Here is a 25,000-nt window from a genome sequence, read left to right as displayed (position 1 = left end):
TTGTGTGGAGGTTATCCTGACATGTTATCAGTACACCTTGCCTCCTAAGTCCTCTCTTACTGGCTCAGCAAGCCTTAGAATTGCTTGTTTGCTTTCCTGTTATAAATGCCTCTTACCTGTTCATGCTTATTTCAGACAACCAGGATGTATTTCAATTTACAAGAAACTCCAGTAACGAAGCATTCCTCCCCCTCGTCACTTTGAATCCTTTTATGAAACCAACTGTTTAGTTGTTTAACTTGGCAAAGAGGGCGTGAAAACTCAGCTCTTTCATAACTTCGTTTTAAATATATAACACGCACCAACAATAAAAGAGAGGCTGAAATTATATACTTTCTGAGAAAAATGCTATGTTTTTAGGCCTCTCTAATAACCTGATCCTGAGTGCAGGAGCTAGCACATCAGCTGTGACATTTACAATTTCCACAATAGGCATAGGAAAAAGGGTTGCTGACCCAGGGCAGAATGTCTCTTCTGAGAAGATGCTTCCTGTGGTACGCATGTGTATAATCCAAAAGCAAAAATGGAAAGTAGACTTCTGGCTTCAGAAATATTCACATCCAGATTGAACTTGCTGTTTATCGTTTGCAGCCAATATTATCTACAATGAAGGGTTTTTAATTATGCTTTGTGATTTTAAGACTACCTCTGATGTATTTTTATTTTTTGTGATTTTCAGTTATATACATTTCAATAGTCTTACTGTCATTTTGACATTTCAAAACTTGACCTCCATCCTCCTCTTTCTGCGGTTCCTTAAATTTATATTTATCACTTGCTGCATGTTCTAATTTAAGTTAACTTATTCTTTTATTCATCTACTTTAAATTTTGCATTCTTATGAAACTGCAAGTTATTACAATAATCATGCCAATGTCCTTATCTGTTTACAATTTATTTGTACATATTCAATAAACCATTTCCATTCTTTTACATATATATATATAAAGTTTGTTGTCTTGATTTCTTATTTTTCTGGTAAGTTTCACCATTTCTGCATAATCCATGAGTTTTTGTATCCAGTCTTCTTTCGTTGGGACTTCTTGTTGTTTCCGTTTGGGGGCAAATAACATTCTTGCCGCTGTAATCGCATACATGAATAAACTTCTATATTGTTTAGGTAGTTCTACCCCTGTAATGATGGAGGGCACAAGGAGAAAGGGACGACAGAGGACGAGATGGTTGGACAGTGTCCTCGAAGCTACCAACATGAGTTTGACCAAACTGCGGGAGGCAGTGGAAGACAGGAGTGCCTGGCGTGCTCTGGTCCATGGGGTCACGAAGAGTCGGACACGACTAAACGACTAAACAACAACAACAGCAACACCCCTGTAATTCCCAGAAGGAAAGCTTCTGGGGGGTTTTTTACACATGTGATTTTAAACATATTTTCCGATTCATTATATATCGTTTCCCAATAAGCTTTAACCTTACTGCGAGACCACCACATACAATATAAAGTACCTTCTTTCTCTTTGCATTTCAAACATTTATTCAATTTTGATTCATACATAAATAAATAAAACGTATTAAAAAAAATGTATCTCTGATGTATTTTTAAATACTGTCATGCCAAGATTGCTCAGTCGGTAGAGCAGGAGACTCTTAATTTCTTGGTCGTGAGTTTGACCCCACATTGGACAAAAGATTCATGTGTTGCAGGGACTTAGACTAGATATCCCTTGTGGTCCCTTCTATCACGGCAATTCTATTATTCATCACTTTTATGTGTGATATTACATGGTTTATAACAGAAAGAAAGAAAGAACCAAACATAAATTTATCTGTTTATCAAGTAAATCTTACAGGACTAATTATTTTGAATTTTCATTAATTGGGTTGTGGTCCTATTTAAGAGGTTTCTACTTTTGAAATAATAAGTTAATAGCTGGCAGCCAGTATAATAGGATAAACATGGCAGGCTTGGGGATGCATTTTAGGGACTTCGGTCTGACCTACCCCACACATTATTCCAGCTACATGTAATCCCATGTGCTGATATGTGTAAATGGAGCCATCTATTCTACTGCGCTAAGGGATTTTGTAGAGATGGCAGAGATGATGAAGCCTCTGGCACCGATTGGTTGAGCTGATTTGATGTCTTGGAATACTCATGAAATTTCAATGCCTCGGAAAATGCAACTGACTACATAGAATGCTCTGTAATGGATGTGGGAGGCCGGTTTATCTATCAGGAAAAAAATCTCACACAGGCTCCGAGGATAGGAGAAGTTGGGGCAGACTGAGAACTAGAAAACTGAGTTAGCAAAGTCTGGGAAATTGAGTCACTTGGGGCCCTAAGAAGTAGTGGAGCTAAGTAGCAGGAAACTCAGAGACAAAATGATTGAACAAAGAGAATCAGCCCAAGGTGTACATGAGTAGGCTTTGTACAGACCTTCGTCTGACTGTGTGAAGGCCAAAAACAGCACCATCATGATCCCACTCCTTCTTCCTCCACACATTCATTATACCTGATGGATTGTTTTAACAGGCCTAGAAAAACAAGGAAACGAGACAAATAGGATGTTGCTGGAAAATCTATGATTCATACCTGCTACTTATAGCAGGGAGATTTGTTTTTGGAGTCTGCAGGGCAATCAGAGGTCAAGTCGAGAGCTTTGGTCTATGATTTCCTAGTCCACAGATTGGCCTTTTTTCTAAGAATAGCTGAGCACTATGCTGGCTTCCAGGATTCCTGCACAATTATGCATGTGTTGTCATATGCATCCGTAACTGAAGCAAGCTGATCGTTTCATGAAGTTACTGAGATTACATGTCATGGTTACATGTAGCTGAATCAAAACCACCTAGATTATCAAATTACTACTTGACGGAAATGTGCCAAATAATTCTATGGCCGTCAATGGTGCGATTGTGCTGGTAGTTTGTTGCAGTTTTACTGTCAGCCAGGATAGCTCAGTTGGTTAGACTGTGGTGCTGATAATACCAAGATTGCAAGTTCAATCCCTGCATGGGACAGCTGCATATTTCTGCATTGCAAGGGGTTGGACTAGATGTTCCTCGGGTTCCCTTCCAACACTACTGGCCAATGTACAATAAAGTTACTTGGATTGGATTGAGCTCTACAATTCTTCAATTCCAAATATGCCCCATTATCTGGCGAGCATAATCAAATCGTAGTAATTTGGCATTTCATGATTACTTCCTCCCATCTAATTTAGAATGACTTGGGACACAAAAATAAATTTCCAAGTCTCTTTAAAAAGGTAAATGTGACCATTAGGTCCAGTCGTGACCGACTCTGGGGTTGTGGCGCTCATCTCGCTTTATTGGCCGAGGGAGCCAGCGTACAGCTTCCGGGTCATGTGGCCAGCATGACTAAGCCGCTACTGGTGAACCAGAGCAGCACACGGAAACACTGTTTACCTTCCTGCCAGAGCAGTACCTAGTATTTATCTACTTGCACTTTGACGTGCTTTTGAACTGCTAGGTTGGCAGGAGCAGGGGCTGAGCAATGGGAGCTCACCCCGTCGTGGGGATTCGAACCGCCAACCTTCTGATCAGCAAGTCCTAGGCTCTGTGGTTTAACCCAGAGCGCCACCCGAGTCCCTTACTTACTAATTCTATCCAGTTCTTCTTTCCCCAAGAGCCTAGGTTGGCTCATATGGGAAACCTATGGCCCTCCTGATGTTATTGGACTAGAAATTCCATCATCCCTGACAGTTGTCCATGCTGGGAGTTGTAGACCAACATCTGTAGGACCACAGGTTGTGCCATTCCTAATCTAGACAGTCTGCCCAGTTTCAGACTTCCAGTCTTAGATATGCCAGCACAGGAATAGGTTGCATTGACTTTAATGGGACTTACTGCCAGGTAAGCGTAAGCTAAGAGTTTGTGGCACAGCAGATGCTTTGCATTCAAATGGCCCCAGGTTCAATGGCCCCTGGCATCTCCAGGGAGGGAAAGACTCTTAGAGTCTTTGGAGAGCTGTTTCCAATCAGCAAAGACAATGTTGAGTTGGACTGTTAACCTGACTCGGTGTCTAACACAGCATCTTCCATGTAGCCTCCGTTACAATCCTAAGCAGTCCTTAATGTGGGGGCTTAAACTGAGAGAGCAATAATTTGAACATCTTGCTGAAATCACGAGAAACATTTTATAAAATCTCAGCATGTAGGGCTTGACATCTTTACTGTGTTTTCTGCATAGATGCAGTAACTCATATGCTGTTGCTGAGAAATCATTGTAATACGTAGGGAAAGGAGCAGCATGAAACCTGATACAATTTCAGCCTTAGCTTCTCTCTGTGGTGGATTTAAATAGGGCCTCTGCAAGAAGTTTAATGTACCCTTTGTGTAGATTACTCTGATCTCTCGTCATAAAGTTCACCCGCCCAGATAAGTATATTCAAAATAGGCTTTCATTAGTCCAAAATAACATACAGCAAAGCAGGTCAAGGGGGATTAAAGCGTATCCTAGCCCAAGATTTGTCTTTAAGACAATGAAAAGGAAAATGTGAAAAGATAATGCTGCGATTCCGTCTGTCTCGGGGAATAAAAGTTCCTCTTAAAATGTACGGGTGGCTTAAGCAAGCACATCAGAGCAGACGAGAGCACACTTGCAGTCCACGAGGAGCACATTACTCTGCAAGAAAGCCCCTGTTGAACTCCCATGGTAAGGAGGTACTTAGCATGAATAAAGGAGGCCGATTCGGGCTCAGAGTGAACACAGAGCTATTCTGCGAAGCACCTTATCAGCACTTAAATGTGGCTGATGAATATTTAGATTTTCATTGTCGAAAGGCAGTCCTGAAAGGGATGTTATTTCCCAGCTAAAGTACTGTCTCTGAAATCACAAAGCATCTGAGATTTTAGGCTGAAGTTGTCCAGCCTGCGTCCACTCTAGGTATGGGCCACCATCCCTTAGCCAGAGTTCTTGCACAGCCAATAGCAGAGCAGCCCAGGCGGACGAGAGGTCTTGAAATGTTTCAGTCGTCTTAGCCAGGCGTGGGCTGGAAACTGCTAGCATTGTTTCGCCTGAGAACCATGGACATTCTTTCCCCCCGCCCCATTATTAACGCATTATTTTGTCCTATAGGTACCACTTCACTCACTCCTTTTCTGTGTACGTTTGTTTATTGTTATTTTTATTATTTGTACAATTTACACATCGCCCTTTATCGGAAGATCCCAGGGCAGCGTACGACATTAAAAACAACATTACAGAACTTCTGTGATAAAAAGACAATAAGAAGCATACTGGTAAAGGTACCCCTGACCGTAAGGTCCAGTTGCAAACGACTCTGGGGTTGCGGCGCTCATCTCACTTTACTGGCCAAGGGAGCCGGCGTACAGCTTCCGGGTCATGTGGCCAGCATGACTAAGCCACTTCTGGCGAAACTAGAGCAGCACATGGAAAGGCCATTTACCTTCCTGCTGGAGCGGTACCTATTTATCTACTTGCACTTTGAAGTGCTTTTGAACTGCTAGGTTGGCAGGATCAGGGACCGAGCAACGGGAGCTCACCCCGTCGTGGGGATTCGAACCGCCGACCTTCTGATCGGCAAGCCCTAGGCTCTGTGGTTTAGACCACAGCGCCACCCACGTCCCTAGAAGCATACTGCCAGATAGCCTAATAATAAAATAGTCATCCTATTTTATTCCCCCACACTTTCACAGGCCATCGATTATTTAACAGACATAAAGAGGAATGTTTTTGCCCAGTAATGATGGCACCAGGCAAGCCTTTCTAGGGAAAGCACTCCACAATCCACAATATGGCACTTTATGATCTGCATGGCATGGGCTCACCTGTCGGGGGGGGGGGGTGTTACATGTTCAGAGAGCTCATGTGCCATTATGGCTAGATGGAGCCTCTTCCATTCGTTTTATTCCATGAATCTCCGAAGCAGTTTCTTTTCCTGTTGAGCAGCCGCCATATTTAATCCAAGACAATACAAACCTTACTGTACAGAACACCTCTCCCCGCCCCCTCATTGTGGATTTCTAAAATCAGTTAAGAGCAGCCTATCATACATGCCACATCCAGAGCACATAGAGATGCAACCTCACTGGTTATTCCACAACTCTGGAAATTCCTTCCACTTGCATTTCACCAGCACGTAAGGCTAGGTTTCTTCCACAGGCAATATTTTACTCTAGGTCAACATTTGGTATTCTTATATAAGTTTTGTTTTCTTTTTTTTAAGTTTAGCAATATATATTTTTAACTTGTGTTTTTCAGAAGCAAGTGTATTCTGGTGGCTATGAACTGGCCTCCCTATTAACAGGCTGGGTCAGACTGATCAAAATTTTGATTTATTTATTTATTAGCTTATATTTTTATATTGGTTTATATTTTTAGATTGGCAGAGGGCCTTCTCGGCAGTAAATAAACAACTATCTGACTTTTAGAAGACATCTGAAGGCAGCCCTGTATCAGGAAATCTTTTGTGTTTGATGCTTTATTGTATTTTTAATATTTTGTTGGGAGCTGCCCAGAGTGGCTGGGGAGACCCAGCCAGATGGGCGAGGTATAAATAATAATAATAATAATAATTATTATTATTATTATTATTATTATTATTATTATTATTATTTAACAGTTTATTAATCAGAGTACACATGATCAGGGCAGAGCCCAAACCTAAATAAATAAAATAATGCAAATAATACTATGAATTCTAACAATACTATGAAAACAGCAATCTGATTTCGGTTAGCTGAGTATGACGCCATTGGATTTAATTTGCACCTACTCAGGTACAAAGCTACAGGTTGCCTTTACCATGGATGCATGGCAGAGCCATGTGGCCTCTATCATGTTGACGAATTGCATTGCAATGTGTAGTTCAGTTACAGGATCTCCAATGCAGACCAATGCAAGAAGGAACTCTCGGCCACCGTCATCATGATGGAAGGGCTGGTGCAGGGTTAACGTTGCCACAGGTAAGGACCAAAGTAGATAGGACAGTGGGAGATACCGAATCCCTGCTATGTTCCTTGTATTCCTTTGCCCTTTGAGGTCTAGAGCCACCCCTCTTCTCCAGCATGGCAGTCCCACTACAGACTGGAGGGTGCAGTCACCGCCACCTTTCACTCGCTGATAATGTCACTATGCAAGAATTGTTTTCTTTTGGTGCCTGGGTTTCTGCCCCTTTTCATGCATTCCTTTCGCAAGAGGCGCGCGGAACTTGCCAAGCCCCAATACGGGAGATTTCCATTTTGTAAATAAAGTTGAAAAATAACATCGCTTTTCCAACAAGAGTTGGCAAAAATTAATAGTAATGAGTTAATTACCATTGCCAGCTGCCTGCAAAAAGGGAGGAGAGAGATGATGGGGGAGAACGAGGTCCTGTAGGCAAGAGCCTTCTGCCTTTCTGCCTGCTGGAAAAAAAAATTAAAATCTACATTCTAGAAAACATAAAACAAAACTTTTGTGGCTGTGCATTTTGTTTAGACATATATTACATAGCACCTTTCGATGGCCCACAGCAAAGCTTTTATATTCTCCATATCCAGCCAAATCTCTCTCTCCTTTCATATTTATAACACATTTTACTAGCTCTAAAAAGGTGAAAAACAATCACCCGGAGGAATCGACGGTTGTCGAGTTGTACCACCCTCGCCGTGGAAAAAGGACCATCTGCAACTTTTAAATAATGTCTGAATCCTATTTAGAATTTCCAGCCCTTTGGATATCAAGTCTGTGTATGTCTGCCTGATTGATTCACTTTTTAATGAACTGGGAAAGCTTGAACAGTCAAAACCTGAAATCTGTACCTCCCCACCTCCCTCTTCATATCCCCCTGCAGTAGCTGACTGATTATATTTCAAGTCATTACAGGATTAATACATCTGGCCTAAAATATCTTTCCCTCCAAACTTCATCAATAAAAAAAAGAAAAAAGGTTGTATACCAGTCTTGCTCCTGCTATCTCAATTTCACACCGGATCTGCTTGCTTTTACCTGTAAAGCGTCGGTATCATATCAGTTCTTCAGAACTGCCAACTCGGCTGATGTCTAAAACCTACTAATGTCAAGGCCTTGCATAAGCTTAGAGTATTTAAGAGCACATCTTGAGCTTCTGCTATGAACCACATCAGCATACTGAACTGGCAGCCTAGGCATGGCTTTATTGAAAGTAATGAAATAAGATAATCCACAAAAGCCACTTAAATGGAATGAAGCTGGGATGCCTTTCCTCTGAATTCACAGCTCAAGGTGGGTGGGTGTGGGTGTGTGTGTGTGTGTGTGTATGTGTATGTGTGTGTGTATATATATATATATATATTTGCTTTCGTAGATTTTCACGGGTACAGGAATGCAGGTTTTGGTGTCCTCGGGTGTCTTCCCGTGTAAAAGTTGGGGTGTCTAGGCGACGTTTCGACGAGGTCTCACTCGTCATCTTCAGGCTGGTGCTTTCGGCTTCTTGTTACTGGAACAGAGCAGGATCTCAGTGTTTGAGTTCTTATAAATACTGTTGAGGAGGTGTGGTGTATAGCCTCCAATGTTCTGGGCAGAGAGGAGGTTCCCAGGCTAGTGTGCCTTTTCTTCTTTTGTTCCTTAATTACTTGAGGGATATCTTGAGTGATTTCTTGAGTGATTTCCTGAATCCCACTTAGGTGGGTCATTAGGTGTGGATTAGTTGCTAAAGCCTTCGTGTCTTGAACTCTTGAACTTTGTGGAGAGTTTTTCTGAGAAGATGGCTGTACTGCACTTGGTTGTGCTCTGGCTTGGCTTCGTGTATAGGGGCGAGCTGTGGTTTTGTGGCCTGTGCCAGCCAGATCTGTGTAGGGATTGCAGGGGGGTGCAGCATCCGGAGGTGCCACCCTGGTTTGGCTACTGGATGGTGTCTGTAATTTATCTGTGGAGAGGGTCTGGGTTTGGGTCTGGTGTGGTTGATTGGTGATGGCGTTCTGTGTGCCTCTGGATCTGGTGTCAGATTTTGTGGGGAGGGCTAATTTCCAGATGTCTGGCAAGCGGGATGTGTCGTCACGCTTGTTCATGTTGTGAGGGTGTTTCTCTATCTCGATGGCTTCCATGATTATTCTCTTGTGGTGATGTTCCATGTTAAAGAGCAATTTGGAATCTGCAAAATTAATTTCGTGTCCTGTTTCTTTCATGTGTTGGAAAAGAGAGGAAGTTTTTTCTTCTTTTTTGACGGCATTCTTGTGTTCTGCGATACGTGCATTTATTCGTCTGTTTGTTTGTCCAATGTACGTGGCTGGGCAGACTTTGCAGGGTATTTCATAGACCCCTTGGTTTTCCAACTGAATTTTATCCTTGGGGTTTCTGAGGATATTGGCTATTTTTTGGTTGGTGCAAAAGGCTGTTTTGATATTGTGTTTATGGAGGATTTTGCTAATTTTATCTGTAGTGCCCTTGATATAAGGAAGGAGGGCTATGCCATTGTTTTCTTCTGTGTCTTGGTTTTTGGGGGGTGTTTCTTTTTGGATTAGCTTCGTAACCCTGTTTTGCTGGTATCCATTGGCAATTAACACATTTGAGAGATTCTGTAACTCAGTTGTCAAGTGGTCTTCGTCAGCCAGGCGTTTGGTTCTGGAGATGAGAGTCTTGGCTACTTCCTCTCTTTTCCAACACATGAAAGAAACAGGACACGAAATTAATTTTGCAGATTCCAAATTGCTCTTTAACATGGAACATCACCACAAGAGAATAATCATGGAAGCCATCGAGATAGAGAAACACCCTCACAACATGAACAAGCGTGACGACACATCCCGCTTGCCAGACATCTGGAAATTAGCCCTCCCCACAAAATCTGACACCAGATCCAGAGGCACACAGAACGCCATCACCAATCAACCACACCAGACCCAAACCCAGACCCTCTCCACAGATAAATTACAGACACCATCCAGTAGCCAAACCAGGGTGGCACCTCCGGATGCTGCACCCCCCTGCAATCCCTACACAGATCTGGCTGGCACAGGCCACAAAACCACAGCTCGCCCCTATACACGAAGCCAAGCCAGAGCACAACCAAGTGCAGTACAGCCATCTTCTCAGAAAAACTCTCCACAAAGTTCAAGAGTTCAAGACACGAAGGCTTTAGCAACTAATCCACACCTAATGACCCACCTAAGTGGGATTCAGGAAATCACTCAAGAAATCACTCAAGATATCCCTCAAGTAATTAAGGAACAAAAGAAGAAAAGGCACACTAGCCTGGGAACCTCCTCTCTGCCCAGAACATTGGAGGCTATACACCACACCTCCTCAACAGTATTTATAAGAACTCAAACACTGAGATCCTGCTCTGTTCCAGTAACAAGAAGCCGAAAGCACCAGCCTGAAGATGACGAGTGAGACCTCGTCGAAACGTCGCCTAGACACCCCAACTTTTACACGGGAAGACACCCGAGGACACCAAAACCTGCATATATATATATATATATATATATATGCTATTAAACCATTAGCACCCTGATCTTAGGCATGTTTACTTAGAAGCAAGTTCTCCCAAGTAAGAGGCTGTGTGATTGCAGCTTAGGACGCGAGGGGAAGAGAGAGAGAGAGATCAATTCATTCCGTTCACACTCCTTATCGTTCTAAAAGGATCCTTTAAAAAAAGCAACATTAGAAATTATTTACCCCCCGTGAAAGCTTACAATTGTTTACAAAAAATCATCTCCACACAAGCTACAAGCTGCCACCTTCACTACGTTGTGCAGGAAAGTTATGTGTTTGTTTATAACCGAGCATCAATTCTTCAATATATTTCGCTCTGGAACAAGATACATATAAAAATTCTTACTGAGCTTAATGTTGCAGCAAATAATGCAGATATAGTAAGCATGCAGGATTTATCGGTTGCCATAATGTCGTATCACATATTCTAAATATATATGCGCTGAGTGATATATACACATTCACGTGCAAACCAAATGAAAATATATTTAGTCGAAGAAGTGATGGATTGCGTTTGCTTTAATTATTCTACTCGGCAAGGAGGAGAATCTGAGATCAAGCACAGCCTGGATCGAGAGGTGCTTGGTGGAAATAAGGCCAAAGGAACAATACACACCTCTAAACTGTGTGTGCTACCTTTTTCTTTGCTTTCTGTTCCTACAATTGGCTTTAAACACACCCACACACCCCAGTCTGTGTGTTTCTCCTGCCCACTCATCAAGGTGACCATGTGCCCTTTTGGACAGAGGATATTTCTCTATTGAAGAGCTGTCCAGTCATAGAATCATAGGATTGTAGACTTGGAAGGGACCCTGAGGATCATCTAGTCCAATCCGCTGCAAAGCAGGAATATGCAGTTGTCCCATATGGGATTGAACCTGCAACCTAGGCATCATCAGCACCTTGCTCTAACCAGCTGAGCTATCCAGCCAATTCAAAGAGAACAAACCTTAAGGAAGGGAAGAGCGGCCTTGAAGTTGCCCATCCATAATTAGTATCTAGAGAGCAGACTCTGCTCCACTGCAGTGAAAGGTAGTGTATTTCCGTTTACATTATACTATTTTAAAGCTATCTCCAAATTAACATCTATGCGTATAAATTAGCATATGCAAATCCATACCCTCTTTTGTTATCTTGGTGAGACATTTCCTCTTTTTTACATGGCCATCCTAATATTCTTCCACTCGAGCATTCCCTGGACTGAGGCACTCAAAAATATTGGGTGCCATCAGACAGACCACTGGGCCAATAGATGCTCCAAGCAGTACCAAATTTAGTACATGTTGCACAGCAAGAAGCTCTCATCTACTCTACAGCACTGATCTTTCTTTCCAGCATCCTGATGCCCCTACTTTTATTCTGGGTACCCCTGAAACGGTTCCATCAAGTCCTACCATTGCTGGCCAGAGGTTCAGATTATAGCCCATTGGTGGTTGACCTTGGATCCTATTGAAATCAATGACTGAACTTCATTGTGATTTAAGTTTCCATTGAAATCAACGGGAATGCAACTAACATAGTTTGGATTAAGGCATAATGCTCTTGACAGTTGGCCTAACAGGTTCGTGATGTTAGAATTGTGGGAGGAATTCAGTGCCGCATTCTGCCATTTCAACTTGCCCAACAGATATGACTTGATTGCAATCTGGCTTTAGGCTCAGATTTGGCACCAAAATGGCCTTGGTCACCCTGACTGATTACTGCTATTTGGAGATGGGCATGGGGAGTTTAACACTATATTGCTTCTCCTTCATTTCTCAATATCTTTCAGTACCATTAACCATGGTATTCTCCTGCATTGGTTTTTTATGGCTTGGGAGTTAGAGGCACTGTATTACAATAGTTCTGCAAAGAACTGATCCCAGAGACTAGCAGATGGAGACTCCTGCTTTACCTGTTGACACTTATGCTGCTGGGTTCTACAAGATACTGTCTTGTCCCCGATACTCTTTAACATCCATATGAAGCTATTGGAAGCCATCACCTAGACATATAGAGTATGATGTCATTAGTATGCAGATAGCATGCAACTCTATTCCCATTCCATCTGAATCAGGAGAAGCCATTTAGGTGCTGGATAGATGCCTGGAAGCAGCAATGAACTGCATTGGGGCCAATAAACTGAAGGTGAATCCTGATAAGATCAAAGTACAGTTTGTGGAGCCAGGAGTTTGGTAGGCAGCCTGTTCTGGCTGGTGTTGCACTCCCCCCGAAGAAGCAGGTTCATAGCTTTGGGGAATGCTACTGGAGACGTCATTATCTCTAGAAGCCTGGTGGCAGAGGTGGTATTAGGGTGGAACAGCTGGTACAGCAGAATTGGGCACCATTCTGCAGGGGCCTCCACAACAATGCTACAAGAGGCAGATTTTGAGAGCCCAACATCCACCACTGCTAATGGCTTCAGGAGCACTATCTCTGGTTGGTTTGCCAGCTATGGCCGTTTCTGGACCAAGAAAAGCTTTGCTAGTGACCCCTCAATCTTTAGTCACCTCTCAGTTAGATGACTGCAATGCTCTCTATGCAGGGTTACCCTTGAATATGCTCCAGAAGTTGCAGCTGTGCAGAATGACTGGCACTGCAAGAAAAATTGGACCAGCAATGCAGTCTTCCAAGCCAGATTCATGGAGAGTTTCCTTCTGCTAGCCTTATAGAAGGCACACTCATTGTTTCTGAGAATTCAGTGCTGGGTGTAGTGGACAGAAAATTACTAGAAGACAGGCACTAACCTCACCTGAGGCTCTACTACTCTCAAGCTCCCTTGTGCTTTTAATACACACACACACACACACACACACACACACACACACACACCCCAAAGTGCAGGTCTCGAAAGAGCCCATCTCATTCCCTTCTCCTCTTGTCATTCTACTCTTCTACTCCCTGCAGCGAGAGCTCCCAAGAATCCCAAGAGATGCAGCCTGGTGCACAACCTAAATAACATTTTAATAGAGAGAAAAGGTGATATCTGAAGGAGTAACATTCTGCCCTCCTTTTAAAGCCACCACCAAGTAGGTTTCAGTAACTCCGCTACCGATTTTCAATGCCTTTTTGAGCCACAGCAATTAAACTGAAAATTGGGGGGGGGGGGCAGAGTCAGCTCGGCTTTGATGTAATTAAAGGTATGATCTATTTCATTTAAACACCCCTGCGAACGCTCTCCTTAAAGCAACAAATAGGAACAGGAGTCCATCTGCAAGGATTTTCTTCTTCTTCCCAAGTCTTCAAAAGAGCCTTTTAGGGATGAAGCCAGAATTATAATTCTGAAGGGTGTCATGTACACTTCCACAAATGCCTCATTACCTATGCCTCATTCAGAAAGGCTGTAGTTGGAAGATCAGAAAGCAACTCAGAGGGAGCCGTGTTACAATAACCCAAAGTCTTTTGGTATTCTGTAATAAAGCACCACACTTGTTTATGTAATCACAGAATTGGACAGTTCCATATTCAAGTATGATCGATGGCCCAGTACCTGCTTGGAGTATTTGCTGCTGTGCAGGTTTTGCGTTCTTTCTACATTTACAGCAAGAAAGCTCCCCTCCCTTAATTCCTTGGGTGAAATCCAGACTTTATGCATAGAACGATATTGGCCACAATGCAGCAATTGAATACCAAAAGCTCAGACATGGCTTTTCCCAGTTGTCAGCTACGGAACAGCTTGCTCTTTGCATTCCATCGACGACAATGCGAACCAGCTGTGCACGTGGTTCTTTGGATCCCAGCCATTGCCAGCACTGGGCTTGCATTTTCTACCTTGATTCAAAGATGGCGTGGCTTATTGCCTCTCTGTCACACAAACACACATACCCACACATCACAAGGTCAGTGTGCAGGAGGGAGCATGAGTGAATGGCAAATGACCCAGTTTCCCTGCAGGTGCTAAGTGCAGGTGCTAAGCTGCCTGAAGGCCACTTTTGAAACATATTTGCTTGGTGCCCAAATAGCTATTCTGTTCATTGGGGGACTCCAGTCCAGCAGAGGCTCCCACTGGCAAAAGGGAAGAAACAGACCCTCCAAGTGTCCCTATTTTCGAGGGACGTCCCTGATTTAGAGAAGCTGTCCCGGTTTCTGATTTGATCCCAGAATGTCCCACTTTTCCTTAGGATGTCCCTATATTCATTGGGGAAATGTTGGAGGGTATGGAATTATGCAACACCTGAACCAAGGAGATAAGTAATTATACAGCCTTTAGAAGACATCTGAAGGCAACCCTGCATAGGGAAGGTTTTTCATGTTTAATGTTTCATTATGTTTTTATATATGTTGGAAGCTGCCCAGAGTTGGGGCAACCTAGTAAGATGTGTGGGTTATAAATAGTAAAATTATCATTATGGAATAGGACGTCCCTACTTTCATCGGATAAATGTTGGAGCGTATGAAGAGAGGAAATTTTCACCGATTCCCCCAACATCACCTCCCATGTTATTCTCCAATCCTCCGGAACAGATTTACTGGGGGCATAGAGAACCACAAGGGTGGAGGGGAAGGGAGCTTGGCCTCTCCATGCCGTTACCAGTGAAAGTATTCCACTGATGGAGTTCTTCTTATGCAAACTTGGGATTCAAGCCTATAAAGATGCTCTGAACCTACCTATTATTATATAATAATAGCAGCACATTGCCAGTGTTAGCAACTCCTGTCTGTAGTAGTTACAAGGCCCAGCTTAGAAAGAAGATAATACTAATCTATGTTCCATCACTCCACTCAGAACAAAAGCTATGAAATTCATGCAAGAACACAGTACCACACTCTGTCCTTACCTAGTTTAGGATGGCAGCTTAAATATTGCCTGTTTGCTTTTCACATTCTAAGCAACTCATAGCAGCATACATTTGCCACTAAAACCCATGTTTAACCTCATATCAAAACCATGAGGTGGGTTAGCTTGAGAAACAGTTAGTGTATGGAACAGCAAGACACATGTCCAAGGAGAGGAAATATGGGGCTATGCAGATGTTAAGATTCGAAGTCTCATCAGCTCCAGCTAGAATGGCCAATAAGCAGAGATGACGGGGGTTTATCAGCATCTGAACAGCCACAGATTTCTACACCCATATTCTAGTTTCTAGCAGGGGCTTTGAGTTTCCTTCGCTGTACATTCATTAAGTTAACAGAGGCGCGCATTTAATAATTCCCTATGTTCAATCAGCCCAATTAAACCACTGTGGTAAAGACATAATATTTTTGCTCCTTTGATGCTTCTATTTATTCTATAAATATTTGGTCACCCTTCTGCGACTCTTTTCACTAAGCCGGTGCCCTGAAATTCATTAAAATTTTGCACAGCAAAATGATAACCTTAATTATAAAGACAACCTGCATGACCCAAATTACTCGATGCATTAAAGCAATCCTAGATGCCATCGGAGGTTGTTCACATATCTTTGCCCTCAAAGCTTGAGAGAAAGAGAGTGTGTCCATGCATGCACGAAAGGGAATAAAGAGTCTGAGGAAACATACCTCTTTCTCGACAGGTCTACAAATTCATGTTATGTCTTGCACTAAGTAGAAGGAATGGAGTGGGGTTTTTTTATTTTGCGGGGGACAGGATTCTTTGCGCATTTTCTGTGTTGCTGCATCTGCCCATTCAGCTGTGGGCAGAAGGGTGCCACACAGACAATTGTGGCCCATTAACAGGTAAAATCCAGTCCAAACTGCATTCATTCCCGGACCAATCATATGTGCGGTGATGAGGCAAGCTAGCGAGACAAGCACAAATCGTTCGTTTCTCGGGAAGAATTTGAGGGCAAAGTTTTAGCTGCAGAAAGTTTGAGAGGGCAGAAAGCCGAGAGGGCAGCATCACACACCATACAGAGACAGAGCCAAGTGATACTCACTCTCAGTCTACCTCACAGGGTCGTTAAGAGGATAAAACAGAGACAGAAAAACGCAGGCACACTACACGGCCTTGAGAAATGTGGGATGTAAACATACAAACAAATAAAATAATTGCTTCACTGTTCAAAGCATATTTTGGGTTTGTTCCGGGGATTTTCATTCATACTGTTTCACAGTCAAGTAAGGTTTTATCGGGAGATATGGGGTGACAGTACTCTTAAGCTGACTGAGGTAAATGGGCTTCGGAAGAATAATGTCTACGCTGGATTCGGCCAATGTTTTTACTAAAAGTAAAAATACCTAAGGGAATCTATCATGGAAGGAAGTGGCAGAATGGAAGGCCAATCCTCACTGCCTCCTTTCCCCACCCCCCAAAAAAGAGTTAAGCAAATTCACACACCCGTTCTACGTGGTGGTGCAATCTTAACTGCCTATTTCGAAGCATTTCGCGTCCATGGAACTTACATCTCTCGCCAGTGTGTGCTTAGGATCAAGGAGTGCCCAAGATTTTTGTTTGTTTTAATAGATCAGGCCGAAGCATGCAAAAAAGAAGAAGAAGAAGAAGAAGAAGAAGAAGAAGAAGAAGAAGATTAAGAGGTTCTTAAATTTTAAGGAAAGCCTTGCAAGTTTTCATTGCATATGAGTGGCCATCTCGGAAACAATCCCCTCAGATCGGTTCTGTTCTAGCCTTTCGTTTAATTGCAGTTAAAAGGAGAAAAAAGACGCCCGCCTTTAAAACTCTAACAAGTCAGAACCCGCTTCACATTACTGGCATCAGAGTCCACAGCGTGCAGTCCGTTTTAACAGCCAGTCTGAAGTCAAAAGCACGCTCTCTCGAATGCATCCCCATCCCTGCGAAATTTCAGCAAAGCAATGCCATCTCTCCCCCCCCCTTTCCCACAAACCCCCACCTCCATCGCCCAAACATGGCAATAACTTTATACACTGCAGGTTGAACGTGCAGAAATCAGCCCTGACTTGTCTTTGCTCTTAGTATGCTTGCGATGAGATCATTGTGCTCCCACCGAGAGCTCAAATTCTTCAACTTGACAAAAGACATAGGTGAACGTGTCACAGTTTTACTGTTATGCGGAGAGCTCCGATCTGGTAAAGATAACAAGAGCCCGTTCAGCGCTTGCCTATGCTCCAAATGTGTGTTAATCTAAAATGGCTGCCCGGTAATACTTTAATTGCAGTTTCATGGCAACAAATTGCCACTTAACCGTAATAAATTTTATTGCGGCTTAGCAGGGCTAACAAAGCAGGCATGCACCTGAAAGAGGAGGACGACAATGGAAATCCAGAACTTTATGTTCTGCACAGTATGTCACGGCGGAGGAGAGCAAGCTACAATGCCAAGGTAGCACCACACCAAAAGCATTTAGCATAAAAGGAGCTATACATGCCACAATCTCACTTCTCATCACTGAAATGCCTTTCCAGGACTGCACATTCAGTACCAGCATGCTGCAAACTTTTGAGATTTTCAATTAACCTAGATGACCAATAAATACAATCTCATTTAGTAGCAGGTTTGTTTTTTCCACTTTTTAAAGAAAAACCTGAATACTAAGTAACATAGGTTGGTGGCTCATCCATAGAGTCATTTAACGTGGATAGTAAACTTCTGCAGCTCCATTAGTTTTCTGTTGTCCTCTAAATCATTGCCTTCCCACACTTTCTCCTCTCTCAGTCTGGGTTTTCTCATACTCTCTCCTTTTTGGGAGTATCCTGGCAGGAGAAAATGCAGATTGAGGGAGGGGGAGATGTGGGAAGGCAGTGGTCTTCTAAATAGTGCAATGTTTATAGGGTGGGTGGGTGGGTGTAGCTTCTGATACTACATAACCAGGCCAAATAAAACTATGACCAGAAAGACAGTATATTTTATGGCAAACAGAATTTGGTTTGGAATCTGTGCCCGTGTGCCTGCTAGGATGGGTAGATTTCATAACTAGAATTTCTGGCGAATGACAAAGTAGACCTACATCTTTACAGATACATATACGGTACATAGCATGGATTCTAGAAATCGACTGTAACAAGTGCAGGGAGAGAAGGGCAAGTATGATCAAGTATGGTTAATCTCCATTGCATTTTAAGGGGGAGGAGACACCCAAAACATTTGCTCACATAAGAGCAAATATCCCAACACACAAACTCACACACAGCCTTCCACCATTAGAACCTGTTTTTATTGTTTGATATGCCTCCAGTTTCGAGAGTGCTTTACCCCAGGCAAGAATACTAGTTAAATATGTTCCATTGTATATTCATAGCTCCATCAGTCCTCCTCCAATTTAGCACATCAAAGCAAAGGCTTCATCACTTGCATGTGGATTATGCTAACATGAGTGACATTTGTAATCTTATAGGTCTCCAACTTAAGAAATGCTTTTAAGCCTGCTATTAAATAGGTAGCTGTGCTTTAAGAACCAGTCATATAATAGTTTATTTAAAGCCTTAATGAACTTCAGCCTCTTCGTTGCTAAATGCCACACTATATTACTTACAGAAAATTATTAGCCATCATCTTAGTACTTCTAGGTTATATTAAACAACTGTAAACCTGGCATGTACAGCTTTCACAGCAGCAGAATGAGTGCTTATAGGCGGAAAGAATGAATTTTAAAAGGATATCTACAACAGCACTAATACGGCAGCTTTATACTCCTATGTCTCAGAAGATCTTCTCAAAAGAATTCAGACAGCATAATTCAAAGGACCCATTGGCTCAAACATTATTAGGGTTCACCTCTGTGGCATAATCTGAAATGACTTTGTATTTCATTGCTTGGTCCTCAGATTTTCACCAAAACTGTTTTCAGGAAGTGACACAGAAATTTTTGTTTAGTAAAATGAGAGACAGACAGACAAGTCCTTCCTATGCATATTAAGACAGCAAACTGCTTAATTGTTTGTTTGAGACCTGGTTGTTTGATGGAACACAAAGGAGTCACAGGATCACAATTCCCCCCCCCCCCCCAATGTCCCAATTTCCAACTGAGAGGCAGATTGTAACATCCGAATGCGGCAAAACAGGGTTGGAAGGCTGTGGATCTATGCAACTACATTTTGTCAGAGAAGACCACTGAAATTGATATGTCTAAGTTAGGCCTGCCCTTTAATGTCAAGGGATCTACTTTGAGGAGGACTAAAGTTAGAGACAACTCACATTTTCCCAGTATATATATATACATAATGACATGTTGAGGCTTGCTACAAAACTAGAAGTTAGCAAGAGCACAAAGGGTGGAAGGCAATCAAATTTCATTCATGAACAAATGGTTTGATATTACAACTGAACCAGCCCAAAGCATTGACGGGCACTCCAGCAAATGAAACCATTACTTTAAAATGTGCAGCTTAATTTTGATATAATCTTCTCTGCCTTTGTATTTTTGCCCAGGATCTGAAGAATATACACACACCAGTTTCCCAGCTAGCAGTAGAATGGATGGGCATTTCTCACTTCAAAGACTATCGATAGTGTGTTTGGGACATCCACATTAATTTCAGTGGCGTTCCTCAGCTTGCATGGATCAGGTTCACACAAAGCTCCCTTAAGCACACTAAGATAAGGCACAGCACCATCGTTTAAACTACTAGGCTGCAACTCACAGAAGTTAGCCTCCCACAGGGAAATCCTGCTTATTCCTGCAGTGTGGAGGAGGATGCATGTGTCAGTGGCATTTAGTCAAGATCCAGAACTGTGCATGTTGCATCTTCCATTCAGACTTCCAACTAATGCTCCAAACTATCCATTATTTCCATAATGAAAGAGATCCTCCATGTATGCTTAACCCTGTCATAGTGCAGAAATTCCCATGTGGAAGAATTGTCCAGTGTTCCAGGAAATCAGCTGCTGTATTATCAAACTGAATACTGTTCTGAGAATCCATCTTTTTATGAACAATTCATTATATACCTTAGTCTCACTGGGTGGGTAGACTCACCAAGCCTCCTCTGAGTAAGTCCTTGCCTGCTAGAGGTGACTTTCCTGACCCCAGGTAAGCCAAACTAGTGACTTCTAGGGGAGACATTTACAAGGCTGCAACAGGGACAACTTGAGGAAGGGACCGAACTATATTATACTATAACCTGGCATAACTTTGAACTTCCTTAGTTGTACATAATGCCATTACTTAAAATATTTTCTATCTTCACGGCAATCTTATGGTGTTAACTATTTCCAATTTTTATGCCGTATGATATTATCAATTATATTATTATTATCATCCAATTTAAAAGCCATATTGTCCAAAAGGGTTGTTTGTTCGTTCACATGCATAATCTCAATTACACGAGGTTTGTGTGTTGCTTGCCATGAATATTGTATACCAGCCTGTGCTCTCGGATAGCATCCCATGCCTGCAAACATTGTGTAACGTGTCAGGTTAACTGGATACAATGCAAGGGCTCTGCGTACCTCACCTTCCAGGGCAGACCATTTAATAAAATTTATCAGAAGAGTTGTGCAGCCCTTCGCGACAGTACAATCAAAAGGCCTATAGCCGGAACAAAACTGATTGGCCACTCCCAAACACCAGTCATAATGATACAGAAAGGTTTAAAGTGAAGTGAAAATTCTGCCTGAACATGTGCTGTGTCATTACCAAAGTTTTAAGAGAGTCTTCAAAACACTAGAGAATTTTTAGCTTGACAGCCCACATGACTGCACTGTATACAGAGCGATGCAATAGTGTTAGGAAATATACACTTCCTGTTGTTCACAAAGCCTAGATGACTTAGCTGATGAGAGCAAAAAATGAATCACAATACAGGTTTAATGTTGCCGTTATCTGCATATCTGAAATACTCAGCAATACTTTTGAGTTCTGTACCATTGCCAAAAGTCACCTATTCTGTAGATTTAAATGTATTCCTTATTTTCATAAACCCATTAGAAAGCAGAAAAAACAGATTCTAAAGTTAAAAGCTGCATAAGAATTCATTTCTGAATGGAAATCTGCTATATTATTATTATTATAGTGCACTGAAGTCACACTCAATTACAAGTATTTTCATTTTATGTTTTTATTATTTAAATACACCATACTAGAGCAAATGTCTCTGAAAGTATCACAAATAAAAGTTTTCTTCTTCTTCATTCAGCAAATTAGGAGTAGGTGAAAATTTCTACACAGTAGCTGCTATGAGCTTGATTTTCTTTTTTGTGTCATGGGAAGTAGCAACATTAGGACAAAAAAAACACTTACATGCATACATACATTGTATTTTACAGAGATACAATAAAAGTGTTTGTGATAGAATATCACAAGAGCCCCATCTTTCCTTTATCTCATGTTTTGAGTTTTGAAACACATTTCCTTACAACACTTAAATATACAAAGAGCAAAGAGAATGTTGTTAAGGTAAAACACAGGGTACAAATTCTGACCAGTGCCCTGCTAATTGTTAATGAGGGTAGAAAGCAGACTCAAAAGCTTATCTTAATTAGCTTCATTAGTCATTTTCCCCACTCCCTCCCCACCCAAAGTTGTTCTCTTCTGGTGGACATTTTTCTCCATTTCCTCTACAGTCTCCCAATAGCCCAGATTCATGGAGTCCTTAATGTTCATTTTCAGTCATTTTAATACACCAATAAATGTGGGAAGGGCAACCAAGAGTAAAGAAGGTGCAATGGCATGGAGCTGGCATTGATGCTAGCTACAAAGGTGACTTGTCTACTGGAGACATGGGATCCATCTGTGATGAACAAAGTTTGAGATGAAGGCACGCATTCTGCAGTACTCTGACCTTTTAGCAGACCTGCAAGGAAATAAAAATGGGCATCTTAGCTAAAATGCTTGATTTGAGTCAAGTGTGACTGATTTCGCATTCTCCTTATTTGCTTATCTTGTTAAATTACTTTCCAACTGCGACTCAATTAAAGGTTTTCTGCAATACTTATCCAAGTCCCTGAAGAGTTCAAACGGGGGAAAACCAAAACAGACCACACTAAAAATGTAATAATAATAATAATAATAATAATAATAATAATAATAATAATAATAATGTCCTTTAAGTTTTGACAGCAGCAAGATACATTTATCACAAAGGAAAGATAGAAGCTTCTGATGGGAAATCCTACAGTTCCTTTTTTTCTTTTATAAAAGATGCATTTCCCTTGGACAGGGATGAAATGACACGCCTTGCCTTTGAAGCACACAAAGTAAAGTGATCTTCTAAATTAGGAAAAATTCTGTCTAAAGCAAATAAGATACCCTCCCCTAGGCAACGCTAGTTAACATGCTGCATAGCACAAAAGCTAAATATAGACATTTTGGAATATTTTCCTCCCATTTAAGATTCCTCATCTGCTATGTTAGTTAACGTTACATAAACTCTGTAATATACGAAGTCAAACATGTGCCTCCACAGTGATGTGTTAATGAATTGTGATAATTAAAAATGCCTAGCTCGACAGAAATCTAACTTCCATGGATAAAGTAGAAACGATCGACAGTCTTCAAATGCAATCTGTTTGCAATTACCAAAATGAAATAATATATTAGATTTTTATGGTTTTTAAATGACATTTTGAGCTTCCTAGGAAGTTTTTTTTTTTTTACCCTTTCCCCAAGTTACTAAAAGCCTGAGGTCTATTAGTAACTGCAACCCCCCACTTTCAAGCTAATTAAAGTGGTGGAAGCTTGGAGGTTTAATTCCCCAGAGCTGATGCTCAGTGTGAGAAAGGTAATTTGTCTGTCCAGAACAAAGATTAGGGAGCAGCCAGCAAGCATATTTAATAAATGAGCATCAAGTGTCCTCTACTATGGACAGAGACAATACCAATTATGTAAGTACAAGGGAATTGTTGAGCGATATGTAAACTAGAAGATTCTCTGCAACAGACAGAATAGCAAAACGTAACCTAACTCATGCTTTATTTAAAAGTATAGGAGCTAGAGCCAAGCAAATGCTCTGATCATCACCAATGAAAGGAAAACTTATACCTTGTGAAAAGGGTTTTAAGGGTAGGGAGTAGGAAAGAAACTTGATGAGCTTTTAGACAACATTCCTCAGCTACCAAGTGACAAAATCTGCACAAGACATCATAAACTTCCATCAAGCACCCAGCTTTTTTTTGGGGGGGGGGGGGGTATTTTACTGTCCATAGTTGGGGTTGGTAGTACAATATTTTGTTTATGATAGTAAGGATATGGTTTAAGAAGTGGTTCATGCTGGAGGCTACAGGCTTCCCATCCCTGCTGGATGGAGTTGATGCCTTCTGAAATAAAAAAGGACTCTGGAACCAGCTTATTAAGGCAACATCAACTCCTGGCCATCATGCAGAAATGATACTAACCACGGCCAGAGCAAACAAATCACAATGCAATCAATGTAATTTCAGAGTTCGCTTGGCCGTCTTCAGGTTGTCCATCATCAATAAAATGCCAATGGTCTACTATTTCTATAGGTGGAATATATAGGGTGCTACATCAGGACTGTTTTCGGGCTCCCCTTAACATTTACTAAAGCAACAAGGCTGTTCTGGGTGCTGTAAACAGCAGAGATCAGAAGCACTCCTTGTCCAACGAGTTACAATTCAAATCATAGGGAAGCCAAAGGAAGAGGCTTAAAATGGAGTGTGGAAGAGGGGTGGGAGCAAGTAACACAGCACAACCGCACACAACAGCTTCATTTGTGAAGGGCTTTCTGTGGTGCTAGCAGAACAAGCTTACTGGACTGAGAATTCTAACTTTTCCCTCCGAGTAATGCATAGATTAGTAACCCAAAAATATGCAGTGCCAAAAAAGCGCACAATCCGCTTTCTTCCCGGACTCAAGAATCCTATTAAACTTCAGCCATGAAAATTGGGCTTAACTTATAGTACACCACCCTCACACAACCCCACTTGTGGAACTGATAAGCCACTCACTAGGCCATATTAGTGTCACCCGCTGAGAACATCACTTTGTCGTCCATCCCTCCCTGCATCTTTCTCAGCACCTCGTTGCCTCCCTCTTTAACATACTGTAGCTATGCAGTTAATAGCCACAGAATCCAGGCACTGTTCTTATTGAAGTCTTCCTGCACAAAGAGTTACATGTAGGATGAATACAGCTTTGCAGTCCCTGAATCCCTGTTTCTATTCCACACTTATCTCTCCTCTGTAACTGCCAACATTAGTATTACTTTTGCTGAAGCACAGCAAGAACAAAGGCACCATAAAGCATATTAAACTTTTACTGCATGCACAAAGCAAACGGATACACAAAAAAGCTGAACTAGATGCAAGAAGTATTCCCTATATTTTAAACAGTTATTTAGAAACAGGGACTTGAGGATAGCACCTGGCCTATAGGGGATTCCAAAACAATATTTAAAGAAGGCAGTCCTCCTAAACTCACTCACACAGGAATAAGCCCTACTGAACTCAGTAGGACTTTTATTGGGAGTATAGAATGCATGAGAGTCCTTAACTACATCTAACATACAACACACTTGGTCACTATTAAATTCAGGGCAGCTTTCTAGAATACACGTACTTATAGCAATGCACCCCTATTAAGGGGCAAGTTCATGTTCTTCTGAACACATTAAGCCTCTAAAGATTCCCTGATGCTGCAGACTTCATAAGTTGCCGAAGGGTTGCTTTGTTCATTTCTTTTTTCTTTCTTTCTTTTTATAAAAAAGACTTTATCTTCAAAATTCCTACTAACAGATAAATGTTATTTTTGCTATCCTTGGAACAGACATTAATGAAGTCCCTATTGTAAATCCATAAAGAATTACCAAGTGAAGTGTGCACTTTGTTTCAATGCAA

At 41.7% G+C, this 25,000-nt stretch overlaps 2 protein-coding genes and 1 long non-coding RNA gene across 6 annotated transcripts in view; 1 reads left to right on the top strand and 2 right to left on the bottom strand.

Moving 5' to 3' along the window:
- The window catches only part of LOC310679591 (uncharacterized protein), a 36,098-nt gene extending 21,982 nt beyond the window's left edge, over positions 1–14,116 (bottom strand). The window contains exons 1-4 of one of the 4 annotated variants that reach the window (XM_083445124.1): positions 13,865–14,115; positions 12,290–12,379; positions 7,260–7,346; positions 2,108–2,493 (exon numbers count right to left, since the gene is read on the bottom strand). In XM_083445124.1, the coding sequence (XP_083301250.1) occupies positions 2,485–2,493; positions 7,260–7,346; positions 12,290–12,379; positions 13,865–13,969 (291 nt within the window). In that variant the 5' untranslated portion in view covers positions 13,970–14,115 and the 3' untranslated portion in view covers positions 2,108–2,484. Of the gene's footprint in view, positions 1–2,107; positions 2,494–5,338; positions 5,882–7,259; positions 7,347–12,289; positions 12,380–13,864 lie in introns of those variants that run through there. The other 3 variants (XM_083445123.1, XM_083445122.1, XM_083445121.1) reach the window with 3 other exon arrangements.
- LOC310679617 lies at positions 14,112–17,761 on the top strand. Its single transcript, XR_014512405.1, has 2 exons — positions 14,112–14,213; positions 16,757–17,761. It is a non-coding gene; the product is annotated as an uncharacterized lncRNA (long non-coding RNA).
- Positions 17,762–21,248: 3,487 nt separating this feature from the next.
- The window catches only part of LMO4 (LIM domain only 4), a 19,809-nt gene continuing 16,057 nt past the window's right edge, over positions 21,249–25,000 (bottom strand). Inside the window, exon 5 of the mRNA XM_083445120.1 lies at positions 21,249–21,999. Within this exon, the coding sequence (XP_083301246.1) occupies positions 21,991–21,999 (9 nt within the window). The 3' untranslated portion in view covers positions 21,249–21,990. The remainder of the gene's footprint in view (positions 22,000–25,000) is intronic.

Source organism: Podarcis tiliguerta (genome assembly GCF_965153285.1).
Source record: "Podarcis tiliguerta genome assembly, chromosome: 6".
Classification (NCBI taxonomy): Eukaryota; Metazoa; Chordata; class Lepidosauria; order Squamata; family Lacertidae; genus Podarcis; species Podarcis tiliguerta.
This window is presented reverse-complemented; position numbering and strand designations above follow the sequence as displayed.